The sequence below is a fragment of the Rhipicephalus microplus genome, chromosome 8, assembly GCF_043290135.1.
Source record: "Rhipicephalus microplus isolate Deutch F79 chromosome 8, USDA_Rmic, whole genome shotgun sequence".
In the NCBI taxonomy this organism is placed as follows: domain Eukaryota; kingdom Metazoa; phylum Arthropoda; class Arachnida; order Ixodida; family Ixodidae; genus Rhipicephalus; species Rhipicephalus microplus.
In genome coordinates this window covers 59,038,389-59,059,605 of record NC_134707.1, presented here as the reverse complement: position 1 = coordinate 59,059,605, position 21,217 = coordinate 59,038,389, and the positions used below count along the sequence as shown (strand labels likewise).

General features: G+C 44.7%; 1 protein-coding gene across 1 annotated transcript in view; it reads right to left on the bottom strand.

Moving 5' to 3' along the window:
• The window catches only part of LOC119187342 (uncharacterized), a 253,981-nt gene extending 233,588 nt beyond the window's left edge, over nucleotides 1-20,393 (bottom strand). Inside the window, exons 1-2 of the mRNA XM_075871922.1 lie at nucleotides 19,808-20,393; nucleotides 15,183-15,329 (exon numbers count right to left, since the gene is read on the bottom strand). Of these exons, the coding sequence (XP_075728037.1) occupies nucleotides 15,183-15,329; nucleotides 19,808-20,149 (489 nt within the window). The 5' untranslated portion in view covers nucleotides 20,150-20,393. The remainder of the gene's footprint in view (nucleotides 1-15,182; nucleotides 15,330-19,807) is intronic.
• Between the last annotated feature and the right edge of the window lie 824 nt (nucleotides 20,394-21,217).

Below are 21,217 nucleotides of genomic sequence, written 5' to 3'. Positions count from 1 at the left end.
AGAAAGGGGATCATGTGACGTTTCAGCTGCCAAGTCACTGCGGCATCATAGGGAACGAACATGCCGATACTGCTGCGCGGGCAGCCCTTGAAGGAACACGAGAAGAAGCCATACCCCTTTCGCGGAGCGATGCTGCCAGTAATCTTCGACGACTTGCGCGTGAAATCACGTTTTCACTATGGTGCCCACCAAGCATCGATGCGAATCGTCAACACCACCTGTCCTCTTTGATGACTCTCCACATGCCCACTGGACTCGACCGAAGAGAAGCCACCCTTCTTCATCGCTTATGGATAGGAGTGGCATTTACAAAATCTTACTCCTTTGTCATAGGAATGGCCGACAACGCTCTCTGCGATGCCTGTCATTGCGAAAAGACGCTACACCACATCCTGTGTGACTGTCCGCTGTATGCCATCCAGAGACAGTCACTGGCATCCATTTTTGCGCGCATCGACAACAGCCAAATGTCTGTGGACACTATTCTGTCAAGTGCCCGAGAGAAGACATTGCAACAGAAGGCGACAAAAGCTCTGTTAAAATTCCTACGCGACACGGACTTGAACAAGCGGCTGTAACAGCAATGTCACACACCGCGAAAGACAAGACTGGACTATGACTGAGTGTGAGCGCTTGTGCTGCCGAAAGTTTTGAGTTTGAGTTTGAGTTTAGTTAACCACGTGACAAGTACACGAAAATACACTGTATACGTGGTTTGGTGCGAAGGGAAAAAAGTTGCATTTCACAGCTTGACTGGCCCCTCCACCCAGAAAAAAAATCTAAACTACAAGTTTACAAAAATACAAAAATTACAGGCAGCGGAAAGCGGTATTTTTGTAAATTGTAGTTTAGATTTTACAATACAAAAAGAAACACGCATGTGGCCCATGACAGCAAATAATAGAATGACAACTCTGAAATACATACAAAAATATGCATTACAAAGCAATGTATGAAAGAATAAAAACGGAATAACCATTACAGAAATCACCCAACATTCATTTACAACACAATCAGCACATCCAATTTAACATTTCAGTTTTAGACAATACGCAGATTATCAGTTGTTAGTTTCCATTTGTTCATCACACTTGGAAGGCGGTAACGTAATGTTTATCCCTCTTCCCTCTCTGCTCTCTATCTTTCATCTCCCCCACCCCCCTCCCATGCGCAGGGTTGCAAACCGGCTGCCTATAGGCTGGTTAACCTCCCTGGCATTCTTTTCCTCCCATTTTCCTTCCTTCATTTTTTAGCGACCTTCAGCGACTTTCAGCGTATCTATCTATCTAGCCGCCTACGACTTTTAGCTCTCCTGGCCGTTTCGATAATGGTATCAATACCAAAGTTGGTATGGCATAACATGACTGTATGAAAAACATATTTGACTGGTCATAACATGAAAATCATGACATGTCATGAACGTCATGACTTACATTTCATGGTCTTGTAGCACTTACGGTGGTTTCGTTCACATGACATGTTGGAAAACTGGTATCGTATAGTATGATTGCATGGCGAACACAAGCGACATACTTAACATGAAAATCATGACACGCGTGTCATGTAACAACATGACTACATGCCACGCTTATGGTGTGCTCGCGGCCGTTTCGGAAGCGTCACATATACTAAATTTGGCATTACGAGACGTGAATGGATGAAGAAGATATGATACTGGTGAAAGAATGATAAACATGACATGTATGTCATGTAACAACATGACCACATGCTACACTCATGATGCGCTCGCGGCTGTTTCGCTAGCTTCACATGTACCAAACTCGGTATTACGCGACGCGAACGGACAACATAGGTAAATGACACATCCAAACATGATAATCACGACATGCGTGTCATGTAACAGCATGACTACATGCCACACTGATGATGCGCTCGCGGCCGTTTCGCTAGCTTCACATATGCCAAATTTGGTATTACGTGAAGCCAATGAATGACGAAGATATGTGACTGGTGCAAACATGATAATCATGACATGCGTGTCATGTGAGAGCATGACTACATGCCTAAGTGAAGGCGACAATACATTTTGACGTGACGCGGTGTGCGTGCTCCCCGGCATTTATTTCGTCGCGTCACGCTGGCGTTGCCACGCCAGGCGCCGGTCCTGCCATATACTCGGAGGCGCGTTGCTTTGACGCATGCGCGTTTCAGCGCGTCCGGCGGCCCTCCATAATGAAAATAGGGAGACGCAGTGTTGTCTTGGTAACGCATCGGCACTAAATGCAGCATGTCGCATTTCACGCCTGTTGCCGTCGGGCGGCGCCGACGCACGATAGCCACGCCTGGCATCAGACTATACAGTGCTCGCGTTTTTCTAACGAAGCGTCGCTGTGCCCAGTGTGCTCGAGCGTGGACGCTACATGGGAGTATACTGAGCCCTTTATGATGCGCACGCGGCCATTTTGCTAGCTTCACATATAACAAATTTGGTGTTCCGTGACGTCAATGAATGACGAAAGTATAATGACAGGTGCAAGCATGATGATTCTGACACACGTGTCGTGTAAGAACATGATAACATACCACGCTCACAGCGTGTTCGCGGTCGTTTCGCTAGCTTCACATATACTAAATTTGGTATCACGCGACGTGAACAGATAACGAAGGTAAATGACACATCCAAACAAGATAATCATGACACGGAAGTCATGTACGGCATCATTTACACCCACCTCGTAACGTTGTGCTGATTTTAAAGAGACATATCAACATTTCACATTCGTGCATGCTTCGCATATCATCAATTCCCACTGTACGTGTGATATGCCAATTTTTATTGTAATGAAATGAATCATGTAGCAAAACCTCTCCCGTGTGCCCATTTCATCGGGAAGAACATGAGTGAATAAACATCCAGGCACACCATAGAAAGAGAATACAAAAAAAAAGAATGTTCAGTAGCAAATGCGCAGTAAAACCAGAACCTAAATATGATGAGACGGAGAGCAGCCAGCATAAGGCCTTATATGTAGTGAGCGAGTCCAAAATAGAAGCACTGGGTCACTGCTGCATGCTGTGGTTATCTCTGCCGAAAGGAGTGTCAGAATCATGCCGCGTATCCGACTCGGACACGATTTTGACTCCTCCGCACTTGTCCACACACCACCACTTTGTCAAGAAAAACCTGCTCCCGCCGTAATGATTATCCCTCCGTCAAGCCGACTACTGAGAAAAAAAAAAGGGGGGGGGGGGGTAGACTTTGCAAACAGAAAAAATGTTCATTCTCTTTCGTTGGGAGCTCGGTTAAACCTTTGATCTTGGTTGGCGTCCATCCTACCCCCCTTCCCCCAGCGTGTCGTTTGTGTTTGTGGGAATGTGGTTTGAGGAAGGCGTTCGCCGAATCTTCATTGTGCGGGCGACGACGCCAGAGGACCATGCTGCCTCCGCTGTCCGCCTACCTTGAGACGAACCCTTGCTCGCGTTCAACGAGATAACAAAAAACGTCTGTCTGTCAAATGAGTATTTTCCTCCTACACCCTGGCTTGAGTATATAGGGTGCCGGGTAATCACCATTGCACTATTACAGGCCCATGCGCATAGTAAGATTGGATGTGATATGAATTCCTAAGTATTGTATGAGGTTACTTGATCTCAAGGTAAATTATTTAAGTAGTATACCCGAGAAGAGTTAGGTGACCTAAATATATGCTTAACTTTACTTAAGTTAATATTTAGTTCCATTAGCCACAAGCTGCACCAGTTAGATATTTATTTAAATCGGAGTGTAGGCGATTACAATAGTCGTTTAAAGTAACTGCTGTAAAAGTATCGCAATCATCAGCAAAAAGGTGGATATTAGAAGCTACTTTAAAAGGCAGGTCAATAATATATATTAGAAACAACAAAACACCAATTACCAACTTTTGGGGCACTCCTGAGATAACATGGCACATTTATGAACTGTAGCCGTAAGCAGTAACGTACTGTTAGTGATTAGCAAGACAGCATCCGACCTCTTTTAATAGGTTAATGTCAACATTTAAGTTCCGTAACTTGTGGATGAGAAGTTTATAACACACTTTATCAAATGCTTTTGCAAAATCTAAAACAAATGCAGCCAGCGGATGATGAACGATCAAGAATTAGATCAGTTAAAGATGTAGGTTGAGTCTCACATGATTATGATTTCTTAAAACCATGTTGTGAAGATGAAAAGATGTTATTTTCAGAGAAATTGAGGGTGCTTTTGATTACGAGGTATTATATAATAGTTAGAAGCATGTGCTGGTAAAAGAAATGTGCCGATATTTGGTCGTTAAGGTTTTGTTACCTAATTTGAGAAGTGGAACTACCTCCCTTATACCTTCCACTGATTAGGTAAACTACCTGTGTGGAGTGATAGTCTCAATAGAGCTTGCTGTCTTCTGTAGCCAAAAATGCACATGCAAAATACAACGCAGCTCGTTTTATAAAAAAATTATTTTGTAAAACTGTATTATGATATATTTCCACAATGTGCCTAACAAATAAAAAGATTGTTAGACAATCATTGGGCACACATTTGAAATAAATGCGCGAAAAATCAAACACGAAAGCCACCAAAAAAATGTGCGGAACCTATATACATATCCCGATACAAATATAAAAGAAATATGACGGGCACAAATTTACAAATTATACCTATAAACAGATGCAAATGCCAAGATCGTAACAGAAGTAAGGAACATATGCTCAAGCACAGTAATCGGTGATAAATGCACTTTGTATACATTCAAAGGATAAAAATAAAGTATTCACAAGTACTTTCATTTCTTGTCCTTATCAAGCCTCAGCAACAATTTTCTCTTTATGAGATAGAGCCCATCACCGACCAAACATTACCACTGCAGTAACTTCTTCCAGTTCTTTGAAGCATAAAACCATAGTAATGCTCAATTTGGGCATCTTATTGGTGTCAGAACTTACTTCAGCTGCAAAAATCGCACAGAACCTGGCGAAGGCTGTGCTGTGGTGAGGGGGGGGGGGGGGGGGTGCTTGTGTACACATACACATGCAAAGAGATGTACCAGCATGCATAAGGGATGGCAAAGCCTCCACTCGAAAGAAGTTTCTGGCTACACTGCTGGCACAGCGAACAAATAATAAAGAAACCAATAAATAAATATAAATCATTTTGAACTAAATGCTTAAGGCAGCTACAATATGTTGAAAGCTTCATGAACATTACTTGTGTTTACAGAACCCTAGGCTATGTTACAGAAATTTATTATAAAAGCGTTCAAGAACTTGAGAAAACAATTGGACACCAGGTACATGCGTCAGGAAACTAGAATTTTTTTTTTAAAGGAGACGCTCAGCTATGATCGCCTACGTGTAGTCACAGGTCAAGTGATTATCCCAGGAGATAGCAGCATTCCTAGGTACTGGTTCGTTCGCAAGTTTGGCGCTGCTGTCCTATTCTTGTGCCTACAGTAAATGAGTTGAAAGTCGCCATGTGAACAGAACAACATCGACAGCTGCCATCGATTTCCTGCGCTTGTTGTTCGAAACTTTTGGATTACACCACAAAGTGGTTTCAGACAACGGAATCGCATTCCTGTCAGCCAAAATACAGAAAACCTACGAGTGACAACTGCATCCCCGTGGTGGAATTTGCACCGAACCACCCAGCCACAAACGGACAGGCCAAACGCTACGTGGTAGAGCTAAAACGTGCTCTTGCAAGATACTCTGCGGGGTCATTACAGTGGCGCATTGCACGTTTATTTTTTTTTTTTGTCAAGCAACTCACAATGGGCCAGACGGGCCAGGTATCGGCGAATCTCATGTTTTCTTGCGAGCTGCGAACACACATCTCAGCCATTCTGCCAGAACCGCCTTAAAAGGTAACACCAGATTAGGAAGACGCCTCGCGTTGCCGGTAGCTCCACAAACGACAACCAGTGGTCGCCCGCCAGTTTCAAAGAATGCCCGAATGAACGGCAGCCATCGTAAAAAAAAAAAAAGTTTCACCCGGAGTTTTGGTTTGTTGAAGTTAAAGCCCCTTCATCGCGTCTTCTACCGGAAAGCGCATGGAGAGGCTTTAGACCGGGCATTGCCGCTTACAGGGATGCAAGGATGCACTCTGCCCTCCACCTTGACCGCCCCCCCTCCCCCTCGATGCTGGGCGCGGCGCGCCCGGGGAGTGACGGACTATCGGGGCAATCAGTGTGCCCGCGCACTGGTTGCCTGTCCATTGTGCTCCTCGTCCCTTTTATGGCCCACAGTGGCCTCGAAAGCCAGCGCTTGGACCATTTGGACTATGCTGCGCGCAAATGCCTTTCTTGAAAGTAATAAAGTCAGTTCCCTGTTACGTACGCTTGGTATTATGGCTACCATGGACATAACACAGTGCAAATAGGGTTATTAGTTCCTAACAAATTCAACCTCCCCACCTTTCAGCATTATATCTCTCTCTTTTAACTTACTTCCGTTAATATTTTTAATTTCTATCAATAAACTGGAGTGGTGCGCATTGAAAAAAAAGGAAGTGAATTTATTTATTTAAATATTTGTTATTTATTTCAGAGAAAAAGTGCCATTCTAGTGCCGGACATTGGGCAGGGGTGTGGCGCAGTGGACGCAACATTGTGTAGGATGTACAGCAGTATAGATAGTGTTGAATGAAAGCGCGATAATTCAAAACGCAAAAAAAAGAAGCAACATAAAACATGGTCCACAATCCCAAGAATGGCCATAATCACTAAACAAAACAAAAACTATAAAAACAGTGTCCACTAGGTTATTTTGTTTGGGTAAAAAGTAAAAAGAACTCAAATATTAACTGTATCAAAAATAAAGTCGGCAGTGTTAAGAAGCGAGACATTGCAGAATCGAAGAATTTAAGAATCGTGCAGAAGCGAGGCATTGAACCTCAAGCAATCAGTCTGATCAAGATGGGTATTAGAATAAAGTGCACTGTAATATATATGAAGGTGTAGTTATAAGCCATGTGAACAGCTAACGCACGAAGAAACTAGTTGAGATCGACACTTACAAGAATTTCTGGCGGCGTATTGTTCCGCTCTCTGCTTGTTCGAAAAAAAAAAAGGTACCTGTATATAGGGGCTCAGTCACTCTTTCGTGATTGGAGGCACGCGTTTCGTGGCGCAAATTTGGTTCGATATAATTAGACTTTTTTTTGTATTGCCAGCTTATTATTATATATGCGATAGAACAGCTTCGTTATTTCGCGATAACGTCTCCATTCCAAGGTTTCTAGTTTAGCGCCTTCCAGAAGAACTGACAGAGATGTGTTACATTTACGTATTGAATATGAATTTTACAGCTTTTCGCTGTATTGATTCAAGTTTATCTGTGTTAGCTTGCGTGTGCGGGTCCCAGACAGCCGATGAATATTCTAATATTGGTATTACGTTCGTTTCACATTTCGGTTTGCCGAATGCCATAGCGAGTGCCCGTAAGTAGCCTTGTATATTCAAAGCCATTTTCTCAGTTTAACAAACATGTTGGTTTCATCTTGATGTAGATGTGATAACAAGACTAAGGTGCATATACTGTGAGACAAAGGACAAGAATTGATTGCCTAGGTTGTATTGGAATGTTAGTAGATCTTTTTTGCAAGTCATGGTTATCGCCAGAGTTTTTCTCGCGTTAAAGGTCATCTGTCATTTTGTGCACAAATCTTGAATCTTAAAAGAGTTATTTAAAAGAACCTGGTCACTGTATGCGTTAACTACTTTAAAGCGCGCAGGCATTCGCAAAAAGCTTTAGATTTGCTGCAATATCACGGGTGGCATTATTGATATAAACCGAAAAGAGGTCCGAGGACGGATCCCAGAGGTCTGTCAGATTTAAGCGGCGCAGACGGCGAGTTGATACCACCATCCGTAATACCGCGCCCGGTGAATATTACTCACGCTTTCAAAGCCTAACCTAAGATGCATTCGTTATTTACACTAATTAACTGATTAGTAGATACCTAAAACGACTATGGAACCTGTAAAACTCGAGAATGTGCTGTAAATTGAGGGGTCTATGTGATACATACACTGACTGTTCGGAAACGCGCACTTCGTCTTTTTTTTTTTTTTAAGTACCCTATTGATGTTCTATACTATTGATCTTTACCTCAACGAACACTAAATATTGTTTTACGAGGTCATGAATGTGCCTTCCATAAGAATCCTCTCTTTTTACGCGTACCCTATTTTAAAAATAATATTTGCGTGGCACCGTAGAGTACACCATCTCAACGCTAGATGGAGCTACGAGGGCTTGACGGCTGTCGCACCCTCAACAAAACTGGCCAGGGAACTTTTTTTTACCGCGCGATTCAAACACGCTCTACACCATCATGAACTAGACATATGCCAGTACCTAAATCCCAGAAAGCAATTGGATATCTTCAAGCACGGCTCTACGGTAGCGATTCAAATGCGGTAAAACAGCCGATATTTCTGAGAGCGCCCATAGGCGCTGTGCATTATTTTTTAATAAGCTAGGGAACTCGCACTATTTCAACTACAATACTGTAACTCCGGCAGAAGAAAGGTTCATGCAGTTGCTACTTGAAACCGTGAAAGCAATGAGAAAATCAGAAAGGGAGAGGAGTTATTATTTTTTTTCTCTCCCGTCCCATAGAGTGACGCGGTGCCCCGCCCCCACCGTGCGGGAAAGCGCGCCTCCTGCGCTTGGGCCGGAATCCTGGGGACGTTCACCAAAGAGGCGAAGCAATGAATGCGATCTAGCTTCGGCTTCTTAATGCTAAAGGTCTGCACGCTTCAGTCTAACACCGTGGAGAACCTAACGACCATCGATCACAGTTAAAAGGCGATCCTGCAATATTACTGAGAATAGCTGAGGCTCCACCCAGTACCGCACAAGTACCTTTCGGCCGTGGATTCTGCGGCGTTGGCACCATACAGACACACAAACATCCACAGATTACATACGTATTACCCCACAGAATACCAATACATATGCCGGCGGAGTGAGAGCACACCGCACCACAGTACATTGGAATGCACAGCTAGCACCAAAGGGCAGGAAGAGATTATCAGCAGATTTATGTGAAAGGCAGTGCAGTCCAGTCCTGCACTCGGAGACCAGCTGAGGCTAGTCAAGAGGGATGAAAGCATTGCAAGGCAGGATTGCGGGTTGAAAGAATGGCAAAATTAATTTTATCGAAAATAGAGCAAGAAATCTGACACAACACCATGCAATCTACCGATAGATGCGAGCTTCCGACTCATTTATTTGCTAATTATTTGCTGAAAAGGACCATTGCAAGCAAGTGTGTGCTCGCAGAATCGGCACTTTTCTTTAGGCTGTGTCAATGTAAAACGCGAGAAGACTATTTCAATATACAATCGTCTATAGGCACAGGTTGCATTGGAAAGGTCACAGCACTGTCATAAGTTCAAGGCCTCCAGATCTTGAAACCTCCATGAGCACAGTGCGCTATCACTGACGATGACAAGTGCGGGTTCTCGATTGACTGTGGCAGGGCCTTTTTCTCGCCTTCTTCATTAAAGGTGAGCTTGCTGTCAGGCTGCACTCATCATCACCATCTGTGATGCCATCACCATTTCAATATTCCTCCATTCGACTGCTGGTCCTCGTTGGATATTCCAAGACTAGAGGCATTGCTGAAAGAAGCCAGAAGTTTGAATGAGCTACGCTGCAAAGGTGTTGTAGAAGAATTGATAGCTGAGCAAGTTGGTGATAGTTCTTTAATATTTTAAAGGCAGTGTATAAATGACACAGGCAAGAAAAGAGTTCTTCACTAGCAGCTGAATATTTTTACATTGAAGCACACTTAATAGCTTACAACAGGCTAATGCATGTGAGGACTTAGCACACAACATTTGCAGGCACCATTCTGAATCTAATAAACTAAAGACATGAAAATTCCCATCCCTTCCACATGAACAGCCACAAAAAAAAAAAAAGATTGATATGGTGAGAAACGAAGTGATCAGTGCATCAGCTCTCCCATCTTAGCCTGGCATGATAATGACAAACTATAGTTCTTCACTAGCAGCTAAATATTTTTACATTAAAGCACACTTAATAGCTGACAACAGGCTAACACATGTGAGGACTTAGCACAGAACATTTGGAGGCACCATTCTAAATCTAATAAACTAAAAAACATGAAAATTCCCATCCCTTCCACATGAACAGCCACAAAAAAAAATATTGATATGTTGAGAAACAAAGTGATCAGTGCATCAGCTCTCCCTCCATCAATCTTCTTTGTGCCTACTCACATGAAAGTGATTAGAATTTTCCATGCCTGGTATTCGTTTCTAGGATTACAAATGGTGCCTTCTGACCTCATGTGTAAAGTGGCCACTTTTGTGACAGGTCCTCAGTATTTAAGTGTGCTTGTATTTTCATTATCATTTACTTCAGAAGTTCAGTGCTGTAGGGTGTCAATACTTCTTTTTGTCTATGTCATTTCTGAACTGTTGTCAAAGTACTTTGTTCAGATGCAAAGGTGCTGTCAAAGCTGGCAGACTGGCACAACAGCATACACAGTCCGAGAGAGAGTAATTAATAATAATTTCTGGAGTTTCACTAGCTAAACCATAATGCAATTAGGACGCACGCCATAGTGGAGTGCTCCAGATACTTCGACCACCTGCGGTTCTCGAATGTGCGACTAGATCCAAGTAAACGGGCCTACAGCTAGCCTCCATTGAAAATGCAACTGTTTGCAGCCACGATTGAACCTGCAATTTTCGGGTCAGCAGCCGGGCCCCATAACCACTGTGGGTGGGACGACCAATCCGAAGGGGCATTTCATGGCGCTGAGAGAAAGAAATTGCTGCGACATCCGCAGTGAAATTCAAAAACAATTTTGCGAATCCCAGCAAACACTTCAATTCAGCAAGTGTAGTACTTTCTGCTGAAGACTAACCTTGGATATATACAGTTATCGTAGAATTTGTAGAATTTGTGCATGTATCCCGCATAATGACACACTAACTAAATAGTGCACGCAAGAGGCATTCTTCAACTCCCGTGACAATCCCAGCTTTATGAAACAACTTTAGCTTCACCACTGACTGTAACAATAACAGCACATTTGGAATACCATTACGACTTACCACGAAGACACAGATAAACTGAATAACTATTAGCCATGAAATCGACCTAGAGGTGGCAGCAAAGTCGCCGTGTTAGTGCAGATACAGTCGATTCTTGATAATTCATCAAGTCACAGCAGAATAAAAAGATGAAGTAGTGTAATATTATAGGGCCCCTGCTCAGCCCTTGCCTGCTCTGCAATACTACAGCACAAGATGCAAAGGCGTCGCATAGGCGACCCGCACCGCGGAGAGCCCACAAGAAAAATTATCAGAGTAAATGTTGGCGAAATTTCACTATGTTATAACATTACCTCGTAACATTTTCATTCTCCCGTAAGAACAAATTTAGTGATTACTGTTGTGGCGAAAAATTTTGCCTTGCTTGGTTTTCCCAGCGTGCAGCAAGAGTGACCACTACCAAATGTAGGCAGGCTCACCCCCCCCCCCCCATTACTTTTCTCTTTTCACCCTTCACCCTCCCCCCTACCCACCCCCCCCCCCCCCGGCTGGTACGCCTATGACTATCTATGCATGTGCTTCGCTTCAAACATTTGTTTACAAGCAAAGCGTTGCTCCTTGAAGCCCTGAGGTGCTTATTTTTCATTTTTAGACTGTTGGGAATATAAACAGGCAAACTTTTAAATAGTAGTGAGAAAGCAGCAGATATTTTCTGATAGGGAAGTGCAAAAAGTATGAATTAACCGAATGATTAAGTTTGAATTAAGAGGCTTGTAAATACATTGAAAGAATAGAGGGCAAGAAAAAAATTTTGTTTTGTTAGAATGAACCGAAAGTATGAATTATCAGAGTTAGAATTATTGCGAGTCAACTGTATATTGCTCGCAGTGTGTGTGGAAGTACATGGGGCTGCTGGTTTTATGTCATCATTCTGCGCTCCATAGGTCTTGAAAACATTTCAATTTTCAAGGGGAGGTATTGTTTGGCTCCACAACGCCACACATACAGCACTAAGCCAGAGATTAGCTTTTATTCCACTACAGAGGAGGCCCAACATCACCAATGGGCGCTTTTCAGGTGTTCGAACTTCAAGGCACTTTCAGATGCTGATTTGAAAATGCAAAGTGGCGCACTTACACCTTGGGACAGCGGTTCCGACGATCAAGAAATATTGTCGCTGTCTTCGAGATCGTGGGATTGCATCCAACAGGAGACCGTTGGAGAGTACATGTTGGTCTGATAGATGCCTGCACACCATGTGGTTTTGTCAGCAGCCTCTTTTGCATATGCACTGGCACCTTCCACGACTTTCACAGGTCCTGGAGTCGCTATTCTTGGTCCTCTACAATACAGAGGATTCTGCTTTGTAACTTAAAAACAGAGAAAGATAAGGCGTCACAACAATGTGGGGACACATTTGACTTGCAATTCGATGAAGGATAGCAACTATTGGGGCATAACGTCCCGAAACCACGATATGATTATGAAGGACACCATAGCGAAGGGCTTCGAAAATTTCGTCTACCTAATGCCACTAAATACAGTGACCTCGGACATTTTAGCCTCTACGGAAAATGTGCCCACCGAGGTTGGGATTCGATTCCACGACCTTTGCATCAACAGTTGCGCACTACAACTACTAGAGCAACAAACACAACGGGTGAATCACAATACAGCGAAGTATCGTAACAAAACATATACAGTATAGTCAACAGTTTGACGGAATCTCGTCTGGTCGGAAAAAAACAGAGGAAAAAAACAAAAAACTGACCAAGGTAAAATGCAAAAAAAAATTTTAAGATTTTTTGGTACAGAAAATTTTAGCGAGTGGTGAGTTTGAGTGAGTCCGGCTCAGGAAAATTTTTCTGAGCGAGTCCCAAGTGCAAAATATATTTAATGAGCGAGTTTGAGGGAGCTCCACAATTTTTGCCAACCTATGTAGTGGACTAAAACAAAATTCACTGAGCAAGGTAAAATAAACAGAAATTTTGAAGACTTCTTGGTCCCTTATGTGTAAAGAACCGAAAAGTCTATAAAATTTAATTCTTTTATATAACAATTAAACCTGACTGAGTGCAGAATAAATATGATATTGATTTCATGCTGATTGCACATAGTTACTCAAACTCATTCATTTTGTCATCTCATTTTCTTTCTTGGGACCTAATACCGAGTGCCTTCAAATTATGTTGCACGAGTTGGACACATTTTCATGTAGTCCACTACAGCGCACACCTCAAGGGTTTAGGCACTGCTTCAATTATGCCATGCACTGCTTTACGAACCTATCGTAGATTAATCAAATGACTGAATCCAAGCCTCGTAACTTCATTACAATAAGTTGTAGCAGTACAGTAAAAGCTCGTTCATTTGGATTTCATGATACTGGAAAAAAATTTCCGAACTGACAGAATGCCAAATAATCGAAAGTATCAAGAAAGCAATAAACAAATGTCTATTACGTCAACACAATTTCATATTGGCACGAACGAAATAACAGACAGCAACGAATCGACGTCTTGCTCGCCCCCCAGACCAGGAAGCAAAGGCTTCTTCTTTTCTTCACTTCCAAGCAATTTCATGCTACAGTTGATGGCTCATACCCATTACCTGTGACATTATTCCCTCTCCACGCAAAACATCGTCTCGATGCTGGTAGTGAGGGTTGAGGAAAAAAATGAGAAAAAAAAGATGCTACCATGGAATCCAACAAGTGCGTCGTAAGGAAAAAAAATGGGCTGAAGTCATAGTACTCAATAAAGAAAGGAGTTAGGACACAAGACAATCAAAAAGAAACAAAAGTGACAAAAAAATGGTCATTGCATGGTAAGTCAGTCCACGTTCGATTGATGACGCGAAAAATATGGCTTGAGCTTTGACAGACACATGCACCACATCACTTTGTGGAAACCGACAGGAACGTCTTGAGGAGCTCTCGGGGAGAACTTCGTATGCAACGTCACTGAGTCGGTGTAGAACTTTGTACGGGCCGAAGTAGCGCCGCAGCAACTTTTTGAAGTAGCGCCGCAGCAACTTTTTGTGTAGTTTGTGTAATTTATTGCCTGAATATATGAATAAACTTGAGATAAATAATGAGACACACACACACAGGGAACGTGTGTGTCTTTTTCATTTTTTCCCATGAATTGCAACGAGATATGGGGCTAATGTGCCTGCATTTTGGGTGCGTTCGTGTCCCCACGGTTAATGCATCGAGCAGACGCCGGCCCCGATAACTAAATTTATAGTCCTGCACATTCGAGCACTCAATATGCTCATCTATTCTAGCTTGTCTATACCAGCATCTCTAAATCCATCCCGCAGAAACAGGCAGTAGACCACAAAATAATGGTGGTCAACAAAACAATGCTGCCCGCATCTTCTCAGCGGAGGGGCTTGCTCGGAGACGTGATGCACGTGTGACCGTTTGCTCGGATGCCAGAGAGGATAGAGAAGAGATTTAGCTTGCAAAGGCAACGTGGGGCAAGCAGCATGGGATTTGAGCTCGTCTCCTCGCATCATCTTTTTGCACCGCTTCAAAATGCTACTTTTTTCAGCTCGTAATGAATTGATTGAAACATTTTTTGTGGCATAATGCTCTTCATCAGACACCAACAACTGCCACGGCCCAACTAGGGGACCTGGCGAGTAACCCTTCAAATGTCCAAGTTTTTCAACAGTGCAATGGGTGAGGGAATGTGATAACGGATTCTACCTTGTCATTACGTTGAAAGTCGGGCAAGTTGTTATGGCAGCATATCCTGAAAACAATGTGCAGCAGGACAGGACACATACAAAAAAAGGATAAACAGGAGACAAAAAAGGTGCCCACAAGCTACAAGTTGTGCTTTTTTATCCCCTTTTTTTGTTTGTCCCATGCTACTTCAGGCTTTTCAGAAGATTATCCCCAGCTTGTCAATTTATGCATCAAATTCTGCAAGATTGACAACAAGTAGATAGCCCTTGTGCCAATTCAAATACCAGTTATCAAGTTTTGTGGCATTGGAACATTGGAAGTGCCACGTGTACGAAACATTCACACATCTGTACCAACAGGAATCTCGCCGTGAAAATATCGAGGAATCTGTCAGTGCAGTATGCAATCCTAAAATCCTGATGTAACTTTTAATGACGGTAATAGTACTAATATGCATAAAGGTGCACCTTTGATTGGCTGTGGCACATTCGCTGGTGGGCAGGCGTTGTAGAAACCTTGTGTTCAATTTGCGTCGATACATGGTGTATCTTGGGGACTATATTAGCCTCTGTTGATTTGGACACGGTTTTCTCACACGATGTGTACTGGTTGCGCTGCAAAGAACGGTTATATTGAGCGACTTCTGTTGGTCAAGCCGATGATGCAACCTAGTGGCAGGAAAAGCAGAATGTGATATAAGGCATCCAACAATGTCATTAACTGCAAAAGCCGATTTCACTGCATTGAACTGGGAATTAGTATGCCTGAACATTGCACTTTAAATGTAAGTGGGAATGAGCGTCTACACGGCAACCGAGAAAATACTGGATACTAGACAAAAAACGCTAGACACCAAAATAAATCCAAGAGAGATAACTTCGCTGGAGTTCAATGTCCCAAAATAATATGACCACGAGAGATGTCGCAGTGAAGGGCTTGACAAATTTTGACCACCTAGGGACATAAATCATACATTTAAACCCGAGTACATGGGCCTATGTCATTCTCGCCTTCATAAAAAATTTCCACAGAGGTTTGATTCTGTGACCTCAGCAGTGGGACACCACAGGGAACATTTCTTGCTTTTATCTGTCTGGTAACAATTATGATAGATTAAAATGACTTATAGTGGGTACAAATCCACAACTTTCGAATTGGAAGGCTGCGCTTTCGGGTCGTCTGCGCTGGCCATGGACGAAAGCTTTCCATCTTAAGGACTTTCTCTCCTCACCTCGGATTTTCCGGCATGAAACCTTGTGCAGCGGTGCGAGCATTTAATTTTGTAAAAGCCGCAGCCACAACGAGGTTCTCAAGGAGGCTATGGGGCAGAAAGAGGGGTCAAAGGATGAAAGTACCACAAAGTACCTTACACTTGTTTATGTACTTGTGTACTTCAACATGCAAGGCTGCGAAATAACAAAAAAATTGGCGCCTTCATCTTTCTACAGGGGGGGGGGGGACTTGAGTAAATCCGTCGCTGAGTGGTGGGGATATGGCATGAATGTTGTGTCTACTCGAGTCAAGGAAAGCGTTAAGTCAATCGACAGACAAGTAAAGACGCCCTTCACTGAATCCCGGAACGCGCTCTGCGGCTTATATACACACCCCCCGCATTCGAGGAAGACGAGACGAGCCGAGCATGCGCAGTGGGGGTGCAGACAACGCAGACGCCAAAGTGCAACATCGTAAGACTAAGAAATCCTCCGCATTTAAAAAGTTCGGTCTAGCCATCTGAAGCTTAAAAAACAGCAAAGCTGGTGAACGACCCACAGCACTTGCCAGCATTTCATGTGTTTTGTATTGCATCGAACCAAGCTTAGCGTGATAGATTACAGTTAAAGGGACCGACTATGCATTTTTTTCAACAGAGTGTTTCCCGGCTTGCCTTTCGTAGTGTTTGTTGTGGCAGCAGTTAATCCCAAAAGCATGTAGTTGTTTATAAGCAGCATTTTTTGATCTGAAAGGCTCTGAATACTGATTTTCCTTTTTGTCCAGCGAGCATTCATAGTGATGGCGGTAGCCCTTCTCGTGACTTGTGCATGCTATCGTTGTGCTTTCGCAGCAGTTCCCATAACTACACTTAGCCACATGTATTCTGAGCTTTACAACTATTCTTTAAAATAACAAGCCGTTACAATGAGATCATGTGGCTTTATACAACTTCCCTGTATTTGTACTGCATTGCACGTGCCTGTGTCGTGGATGCCTTGTCCCAGTCATCATTACTCTCTCAACACAGGAGCCAAGCCAAGTCACCAAATATGTCACTGCACATAGCGCGGCTGTGCCGAGCAGAGGCACACGTTATTTCTGAGACAAAATGTAGGTATAAGAACCACGTCACCCCAAAATCTTAGTGACCTGTATACTGCATGCATGGTTTCATGAGCACGCAGAAATGTTGCTCAAGAAGCGCTGACGAGCATTGGATGATTACGTCATGCAAAGGCAACGCCACTTCAACACGTACTACTAACGCAGGCTTATATGTACATTTTTATGAAGTAATATCTTTTACTCTGAAAAAGGAAACAATCTTTCAATACCAGCAATAAAATATTGAGCGTGTATACTAGTCTACGATCACGTGACAGAGTACATCGAATAATAGTTTACGACTCCAGGTGACGCCACAGGCCATTTCTCACAATTTTCAATGAATAAATAAATATCTAACTCCACTTCTCACGAGAAAAACAAGGTTGCTCTGAGTCACTATGAGGGACAATCTTTCCATTCGTGCAGTCATCTCGTTTCATGTTTTGGACAGTTGTCAGTTCATTTGAAAAATTGCCAGGTCTGCACTGAACGAGCAGCCGAGTTGCAGCGAAAGCTAGAAGAGTGGCTTTTCAGAACCTTTTCTAAACACTCTTCGGGTAACTGCTGTGAGTACGCTTGCTGAGTACCCACTAGGCCATAATCATAATGTTTGTGTAGATGGCCAGCATTCTCTATGCTATCTTTCGTCATTCTTCGGAGAATTGTAGTATCCGCTACTCACTTGCTAGAAATCTTGTGTAATTTTTTAATTCAGTGGCTGACGACATCAAAAAATTATGCCTGAAGGGAGTATGCACCACAGTTAATAGGTGATCAAGAACAAGTTTTCTAATGGGGTTGGAACTCGCTCGTTACCCAGTTTGCATGGAGCAGTGTCTGGTTGTTTTTTAATGTTTTAAAACACTTAATTACTCATATTATTGTGATTACTTCCCGACATCAAGCCTACCTAAGGCCAGTTTAGAAATGAGTTATAAGCACTGGCGTGGCTCAGTGGTAGTATACTGGGCTGGCATGCAGCGGACCCGGGTTCGAATCCTATTGTGTCCTTCCTGTCTTTTATCTAGTTTTTTTTTTCTTCTTGCGATACTGGTTACGGACACTAGCAGCAGAGAACTACGGCGCCGCACGTTACCGGTGTTTTGATCTCAACAGCCTTTGCTGTAAAACTACAGCCTGTCATGAGTACGGATCCAGAGGGAGTGTGATCGCTTCCCCCCACCCCCCAAACAAAACCTGTGTGAGCACCAGTCTCCCCCCCCCCCCCCCCCTTTAAGAGTGCTTGTCCACCTCTTACCACCAATTAGAATAAACGAGTGGGACCATTTTGAGCACACATAACTCTTATTAATACGGCTTCTTCCTGCTACTAAAAACAAAAATGTTAGGACCCCCACCCCCTCCGGAGTTACTTCAGGCCGCTGCCCCCCTCTCCCAACATAAAATCCTCCTCTGCCTGCAACAGACCTAGGTCAAACCCCAAAGCCAGAATTGCGAGCACACCTGGATGTGGCCCCTCGTGGTAGAAGGGCGGGCCTTTCGTCACATAATTGTGCTCGGCTCGACTCACACCTGGCACACTTTGCTTGGCTTGCTTCCTCGCCGCGTTCGCTTCGCGTACCCGTCGAGCATAGTCGGGATCCGATAGCCGTTTACGGTTACTTTCTCGGGCCGCAGCACGCCTAGCTTCGAGGCAAACGGCCTCCTCTTCGGCTGTGCGAACTTTGCACAGCCGACCCGTTGCTTCCGAATGTCTGAACCGTAACCTGGTGGTGTTGCCTGAACACGGCCGAGCAAGCGCTGGCGCGCCCCTACAGAGAACATCTGGAGCTGGACGTAGACATACATGGTTGCTAAGCGACAACCATGCCGACGTCACACCAGCTGCGCAGCATGGATAGGGTGGCTAGCATGAAAAGGTCTATTTGGCATGGAGGACAACTTTGCTGATAAACAACGGTGCGGATATCACTGTAGTTGCTGCACTCTGCCCGAACTCGATCTTGTTGAAGCATGGAGCACACAAATGACGACGTGACGGTGCTGTTTGTCGTTGATGCTACTGCGGCCTTGGTCAGGTTGTTGTACAACCACAGTGGGTCGCATACCTTGCAGATATGCCCGAAGGTCCTATCCAGGAACTCGCGCTTGAACTGCGCTGCCTTCGCCGCCGACTCGCATTGCCGCCCCGCTTCGAGATTCGCTGCTCGTTGTTTACGTTTCGCTTCGGCTTCGCGTTGCCGCTACGAGATCTGCTACTCGACGTTGACGCTTCAATTCGGCTTCCCGAGCTCGGAGAACGGGGTCCGCTAGCCGCCGAAGGGTTCGCGAGCCCGAAGTTCGGGATCGGCACGCCGCCGCTCCCGTTTCGCAGCCCGAGCCTTCTTCTCCGCGGCGCGCTGGCATTCATCGCGGCGTTGCGCAGGGGAGGTGCGCGGGCTCTTACACCGCTATACACCGCCGAACTACCGTCCCCAGCGGAGTGTGCAGCTGTCTCACCACCTGTCATGCGCAGAGGGGAGGGGACCTAGAGGGGAGGGGACCCCACGGGAGGGATGGACAAAGCCCCCACCTAAAAGTGCGGCAGCTTGGGCTAGTTGGTATGGCATGACGATAGTTATAGCGCGAGAACAAAACGACGACACAGAGACAAGTGTCTTTCATGTCTTTCTTGTCTCTGTGTCATTTTGTTCTCGCGCTATAACTATCGCCCCACCTAAAGCTGCTTGGAATCTAAATAGGCGCTGCGCAGTGCTCCCTACCGGTTGCCCTTCTAACCACCACCATCTAAAAAGTTCTTCCTTTAACTCACGTGCAACCTTGGATGTGGAACGCCGGCAGCAGGGCGGGCCTTTAGACCGGCCAATTGTCGCTGTTTTCGCCTCCGTGCCGCTTCTGCCTCGCGCCTTCGCTTTGCATACTCCGGGTCCAATCTTCGTTGTCGCTTCTCCGGGTCCAATCTTCGTTGTCGCTTCTTGATTCTTTCACTGGCCATGTAAACGGGATCTAATCGTCGTAGACGACAACGCTCACGGTCCGCTGCACGCCGAGCCTCGCGGTAGGCGGCTTCTTCTTCGGCCGTGCGCTTCTTCCTCGGTTTACCCATGGCCAGCGTTGTAGGCAAACACGGCTCGCTCGGCGCCAGGTGTTCCATGGCCAGCCAGGCTCCGCGACTAATCCACACAACACCTACCACTTATCTCCGTCACGGACAGCAGGAAAGAAATCACTACTGCATGACAACAGCTTCGGTGCTGCCCTACTCTTCGTGGCTCGAGTTAGTTACTGTATAATGCTTTCAAGGTAGCATATACAGTACCTCTAGCTCGAGCGGGCGCGCTGCGCACTCTTCACATCTGCCCACAGAACACCTGCCACAGAACACCTGCTGCCTGCCTCTATGGTGGCTAGAAGAAAAGGTGCCACTGTGCCAGCACCATCCCGGCCACGTTTTGAAAGGAGGCGTGCTGATATTTCATTCGGCCGTGGAGCGGCGCGCAAGTCGCCACCATGATCAGTCGAGAGCGCTTGTCAGCCGCTAGTGCCGCACTTTTAGTCGCTTGCTCGTGTGCTCGCAAGCTGCAAAGTCTGCGCTTTCCCTATTTGGACTTGTTCGGGATCAATACGTGCCATTGTGACCATGCAACAGTGATGAGTAACCAGCAAAGACACTTCTTTGCACCTGGATGCATTGCGGGATATGCTTCGGCCCGCAAACAAGGGAAGAAAGCGTCTCTCTTCTCTGCTCCAGCCGACGATGAACAGCGCAAGGCCTGAGAGCGTACGATTCCTCGCGCTGGCAAACCATTGGAAAAGAACTTCTTTGTGTGCGAAACTCATTTCGACGAAATATTCATCGTCCGTAGCCACAAGCATGTTATCAACGGCTTCTTAGCAACTTAATTGGGAAAAAGCTGTACCTAGGGAGGGTGGGTTCCTGAGTGAATCAAGTGCCGGAGGACTCCACGTCACTCTAACCAGCGCCCTTTTTATCCGGCACAATGTCATGAAAACATTGGGCTATAAATACTTGATGACGTCTTGCCTCTGCCAAGACGCACTTACAATCTTTTTTTTGGAATTCTGAAGCAAATGTCTGGCTCGATTGATCACCCTTCGCCGACACAATTTTTGATATCTGTGAATTGCCTCAGTTTATACAGTTCGATACAGTCCCCCTCGAATGGAAACATACCTTTTGGAGTTCCGAGCAGCTTTCTAT